Source organism: Carlito syrichta, unplaced genomic scaffold (genome assembly GCF_000164805.1).
Source record: "Carlito syrichta isolate Samal-C Ts95f unplaced genomic scaffold, Tarsius_syrichta-2.0.1 Scaffold288315, whole genome shotgun sequence".
Lineage (NCBI taxonomy): Eukaryota > Metazoa > Chordata > Mammalia > Primates > Tarsiidae > Carlito > Carlito syrichta.
This window is the reverse complement of record NW_007232411.1, coordinates 254,298-260,159: the sequence shown is the minus strand read 5'-3', so window position 1 is coordinate 260,159 and position 5,862 is coordinate 254,298. Positions and strand designations below refer to the sequence as shown.

Genomic DNA, 5,862 nt, shown 5'->3' with positions numbered 1-5,862 from the left:
CCACTGCACTCCAGTCTGGGTGACAGAGTGAGACTCCAACTCAAAAAAAAAAAAAAAAAAAATCAGGTTTCTTCTGAATGTTTGAATAATACCTGATCAAGAATGAAGTTCCTCTTTGTCCGGGAAGCAATCTGGACCAGCTTACTAAGGCACTGGGAGGCTTGCTGAACTAAAAGGTCTCGGCTTTTGGGGTCCATCTCTGGCTCCTCGAGCCCCTTCATCTGATGAGTTTGAGAAGAAGTAAAGAGAAACACAAAAAGTTAAGCAACACGTTAAAGCCCAAGAGTCACTGGTAAATTTCACCTCTTTAAATGCCAAATCTATCACATTAATTAATTCCTATTCCTTGGTGCTGCAAATGTTGTCCATTTCCTGTAATAGTCATTTCCAGTCTTGATCTGGACATATTCCAGCTTTTATCTGCTTTTAGAAATTTCACAACACAGCAAAGAAAAAAACCCCACCTAAAACACATATAGAGAAAAACTCATTTCTCTATTTGTGGGACCCTTGTTCTCAGACACTTGAAACTAATTCTCTACTGAAGACAGGTTTTAAAAGTTTCTTGGGCCGGGCACAGTGGCTCACACCCATAATTCCAGCACTTTGGAAGACTGAGGTGAGAGGATTGCCCGTGCCCACAACTTTACAATAAATCAAAAAAATTAGCTGGGTGTGGTGGCACATGCCTGTAGTTCCAGCTACTTGGAAGGCTGAGGCGGAAGGATCACCTGAGCCCAGCAGGTCAAGGCTGAGGTGGCCGTGAGCATACCACTGCACTCCAGTCTGGACAACAGAGACTTTGACTCAAAAAAATAAATAAATAAAAAATAAAATGTTTCTCGGTACCTCCAGAGCAAACACTAGAGCTGACTAACACCCCCAGCAACTCACCCTCATTTGACTGAGCACTGCTTCAGCTCCCAGGACATTGTATCTTTTCTCAGTATTTTCTTTTGCATATTTCAGTGCCCACTGGGTCTTTCCAGATCCAGGTAGTCCCACCATCAGAATCACCTACAAGTAAACAGAACCAGGAATGTAATAAAAAATAAATGAGGATCATGTTTATAATGGAATGTAACTTAAAAACATCCTCCCTGTTGCAGTTTGGTAATGCTTGAGAAGAGACCTGGTAGAGGCGACCAACCCATCATTCCTAAATTTTTTTTAATTTAATGAAACCTAAATTTTTGCATACTGTTTGGCATACCTCACACTCCTCAATGGTCTTGGGAGGGACTACAGTGCGTACACGATCCTCAACAGGCACAGCATGGATGAACACAAACTCTTCTGGTGGTGGGAAGAAGGGCTCCTCCTTCTGACCAAAGTTTAATTCAACAACACAATTTTTGCAGAGGACATGGGGTAGAAGGGCCCGGTCTGCCAGGGATTCCTTGTTGATCCGGAATGCCACACCTAGGTCTTCCCCATTCTTGGAAAAGGAAAGTTCTACTTCTTCAGTCTCAAAATTCTATAATGACGAAGGACAAGGCTTGAGGTTAAGTTTAAAATTTAACTACTTTTTACAAAGACTGCTGCATAACACAACTAAGCAAGCCATGCAGCAAACACATAAAAGCCAGTAGTTGATGGGACGCACAACTGAATTCCCAGTACCCTCTATCCACTCCTTGCTCTGAATCTATAACTTTCAGAAGCAGCCGGGCTCGGTGGCTCAAGCCTGTAATCCCACGCCTTGGGAGGCTGAGGTAAGTGAATTGCCTAAGTCCGTGGGTTCGAGACCCACCTGGGCAACTTGGCGAGACCTCATCTCTACAATAAATCCAAAAATTAGCTGGGCGTGGTAGCGCACGCCTGTAGTTCCAGCTACTTGGAAGGCTGAGGCGGAAGGATCGCCGGAGCCCAGCAGGTTTAGGCTGCGGTGGCCGGGAGCGGCCACTGCACTCCAGTCTGGGCGACAGAGTGAGACTCCAACTCAAAAAAAAAACTTTCAGAAGCACTTACAGCAAAGCAGCCAATGACATCATTCTCTCCAAAAGTCTGGCCAAATTCTTCAAACTGTCCATTCTCTGCCTTGAGTCCTCGTCCATCAAAACCATAAGAGAACTCATCCTCACCTAGAACAGTCAACAAATTAGTTTTCTATATCCAAATTTCCCAGAGAATAAGCAAGATGGTTAGCAAAGACTAATGAGGAAGTTAAAAATAACTTTACCAAGTTGTGGACGGGAAAAATCAACAGACCACCCAACTCGAAGGAGTGAGACCTCTGTACAGCCTTCTTTCATTGGGAGATTCTGGGTTACCTGGCCAAGTCAGAAAGGAAGTCTTAAACACTCTGACCAACTCAAGAACAAAGTGTGAGTTAGAAAGACAAGTTTTTTAATACAAACTGAAAACAACAATCACAACTTAACATCAGATTAACTGTCACTAAATTTAAACCAAAGCCATGGAGACTGATTTCTTGGTTACTGAAGCTAAGGTTATAGTTAAGGCATGATGCTTCTTCCTGCACTAATAAAATACTGATGGACTGAGTCCAGTACATAGATAGCTTAATGAATTAATAAATGAATTGTCTTAATGAGTTACTACCTTTGCCTCAAAGCAGACTTTTCCCTTTGTCACTCCGTAAGTACTCCTTGCCCCAGACCACAGGGTGGGAAACTTCTCTGAAAAAAGTGGCTGCCCTCCATAGCGGTCTTTGCTCACTTGAAAATGGAGATCCGAGGTATCTGTTAAGAAAGAAGCAGTTTACCCCCATGCCCAATACTTGAAAGCTACCAACAGAGGAGCATAAGTATACTCAGTTGTCAAGAATGGATACACAATACAACCATGTAACCAAAAACTATTTGTAGGTCTGCCTCTAAAACTATTTATTTAAAAAATGGATACAAAGTCTCTTAGAGTTTCCAGACCATGAAAATCACTTTTAGGAGATTAGTTAAAAACCCCAATCTCTGGACTTTATACATACACGTGTCCAGGTTCACAAGAGTTTGATCCTCCTCCTCATCTTTGGTCTCTTCTTCAGGAGGTGGTGGAGACTTTGAGCTATACATAGGACACAAGGGAAATACAATATAACCAAAGCTTTCTTCATTGAGAAGTATCTGCGTGACATTATGTACATTTTAAATTATTAGTGAATATCAAATCCCAGCAGACAGCTTCTTTCAATAAATGAGAAAGGGCAACAGTAGCTTCCAGGGTAAATGCAATCTAAAACTTAAGCCTATAAAAACCTATTCCATTTGTAATCCACCCCTTCTTCCAGACTCTCCAATCAATATCAGGTATACCAAAATCAGAGCAGACACTCCCATCTGGGAAAGGGACTGTTTCCCTCACCGGCTGTGGTAAGCCTCCTCTCGGAATTCATAGTAAGCTCGGCCATGTTCATCCTTCTCATCCCGCTGTCTCTTTACCCCCCGCCGCTCACCATCTGAGCCTGCTGGTTTTGACTTTTCACTATCTTGGTCATCTCCTACAAAAAGGAGGGAAAGAAAATCAGCAGTTTTCATACTGGAGTGTAGAATAAGCTCAGAACCAACTGAAACTCAAGGAGGATCTGTATATCTGTCTAACCAAAATGGTCAGATTATTCACACTGCATCCACAGAACATTTATTTTGAAAGATTATCTTCCTGTCATTGGCTAGAATTTTAGTTTTTTTTAAAAAAGGGGGGCATTATAGGCTAATTACAGTCAAGCAGTAGTTAAAAATTGGTCAATTTTTATATTCTAAATTTATCTGCTTAAATCAGGTCAAACTTGCAGATCTCCCCATCAATATAACATAAAAATATCTCCTAGGTCTTTAGAAAACCTTCGAAGGTTAATTTAATTTCAATTCTTGTCAGATTTGGATTTAAGGTAGGCATTTAATATATACTTTGTAACACCTTTCCCCAGGTTCAAAACACAGAAGCCTCAATTTTTTTTTTTTTTTTTGAGTTGGAGTCTCATTCTGTCATCCAGACTGGAGTGCAGTGGCCAGGAGTGGTCACCGCAGCCTCGACCTGCTGGGCTCCGGCGATCCTTCCGCCTCAGCCTTCCAAGTAGTGCACTATCACACTACAGACAGACGCGCACTACCATACCAGGCTAATTTTTAAAAATTTATTGTAGAGATGAGGTCTCACCAAGTTGCCCAGGTGGATCTCGAACCCACAGGCTCAGGCAATCCACTCACTTCAGCCTCCCAAAGCGCGGGATTACAGGCTGAGCCACCGAGGCCGGCTTGCCTCAATTTTTTAAAAAAGAGTTTCCCTTTCCTGTACTGAAATGCACAGACAGCTATGGCTTTACTTATGTGGCAAATGGACTCAAGTGCATGATACACAACTGTATTTTTATCAGGGATTTTTACTGAAAGTTGTAAGAGCAAACCATTGTCACAAGAGACCCATAAATAATACTGCATCTTTACTGCAAAGAATTTGGGGTAGAAAGGTGTTGTCCTATATTTAGCAACATTCTTTTCAAGAGAAAAAAAAATCTTGAGTTTTTCCTCAGGTTTGTATATTCTGCGACACTAATAAGTTTTTTAATCATAATTTCTTTAAAACATTCCTTTGTTCATCAACATTTTTATCTGCTATTTGGAATACACATAAGTCAAAGGTTATGTAATGGGATTTCTGTTCCAGGACATAGGACAAACAAACTGCAAGTTGCATGTGATTGTTGTACAAAGGGTTCCAATCATACCATGATACTCTGTAGCAGCCTAAAAAAATTATCACAAAAAGAAAGTAACCCACTTTATAACAGAACTTGGAAAAAGCTCTAGCTTTCCTCTAGCCACTGACAGATATTGTTATGGATCAGCTCTAACCATCCAATCACTTCAAAAGAAAGGAGAAAGGTCACTAACTCCCTGGGGCAACTCCACACAATCTCTTCCACAAGCTTACTCAAGGGAGCAACCAGCACCTTAAACATTTCAATTCAGGAAGCTAGGAACCTGAAATGTAAAAGGCCAGTGCAAGTGTACAGCAAACCTACAAATATGCTCATTCACGGACTCAGTGAAACTATTAAAATTTAGTCGTAAGAGTACAAACAAAATGAAAACCCTAGACAAAAAAAAAACAGTTAGTTTACTGTAAATGCACTAGATTAAGATTTTCTCTTCACTCGTTAACTATTAAACCCAATACCCTAACACTAGAGGCTGTTCCCAACTGCTCAAGCAAGAGCAAGGTTAGATTTCCAGATTCTCTGCGTGGCTCTAGCTCTGATAATGTGCTTTTAACGGAGCGGACTTTGTTTATTGCTTAACATTTTTAAGGCGAAAAAGTCAACAGTCGGGTAGCCCAAAGACCTAAACCCCCAACTGCCCGTCTGGCGCCCGTGAACTCGCCAATGCCGCAGCACATTTCTCGACTAAGAAAAAGATAAGCACCGCGGGAGACTGATCCACAGGTAGCCCGCAGGCAGTTCGCATGTAAAATCACTCACTCCCATCCACTATCACCAAAGAACCAAGTTAGGCAAGAACCTGCCTCCTGCAAAGAGCGAGGACACCAGAGACGGCAAGCCCCCCCCCCAAAAAAAATGGTAGGTAGAGAATGAAATCTGCTTCCCTGGGGAATCCCACCAAATGGCGATGAGAATCTTGCCATTTCAGGCAAGCGAGAACAAGGACTCGGACCCCGCGGAGCAGGGCGGGGTGCTAGATCGGGGCGCAGCCGGCGGGCAGGTTGGAGCCCGGCTCCGCTGCCAGCTCCTCACCCTGTTCCTCCGCGGCCTTGTCACCCGGGGCCTCGGATCCCGGCGTCTCGTCCCCGCTCCGCTCCTCGGGCTCGTCTTCCTCCCCCTTGCCGCTGCCCTGCTCTTCGCCACCGTTCACTCCACCTGACCCAGCCGTGGCCTCCGCCGGC

At 43.2% G+C, this 5,862-nt stretch overlaps 1 protein-coding gene across 1 annotated transcript in view; it reads right to left on the bottom strand.

Moving 5' to 3' along the window:
- HNRNPUL2 (heterogeneous nuclear ribonucleoprotein U like 2) overlaps positions 1-5,862 on the bottom strand; it is a gene marked incomplete at its 3' end in the record, with an annotated part of 12,163 nt that overhangs the window by 5,697 nt on the left and 604 nt on the right. Inside the window, exons 2-10 of the mRNA XM_021710235.1 lie at positions 5,714-5,862; positions 3,325-3,460; positions 2,951-3,027; positions 2,566-2,705; positions 2,183-2,273; positions 1,972-2,084; positions 1,214-1,477; positions 895-1,017; positions 93-221 (exon numbers count right to left, since the gene is read on the bottom strand). Of these exons, the coding sequence (XP_021565910.1) occupies positions 93-221; positions 895-1,017; positions 1,214-1,477; positions 1,972-2,084; positions 2,183-2,273; positions 2,566-2,705; positions 2,951-3,027; positions 3,325-3,460; positions 5,714-5,862 (1,222 nt within the window). The remainder of the gene's footprint in view (positions 1-92; positions 222-894; positions 1,018-1,213; positions 1,478-1,971; positions 2,085-2,182; positions 2,274-2,565; positions 2,706-2,950; positions 3,028-3,324; positions 3,461-5,713) is intronic.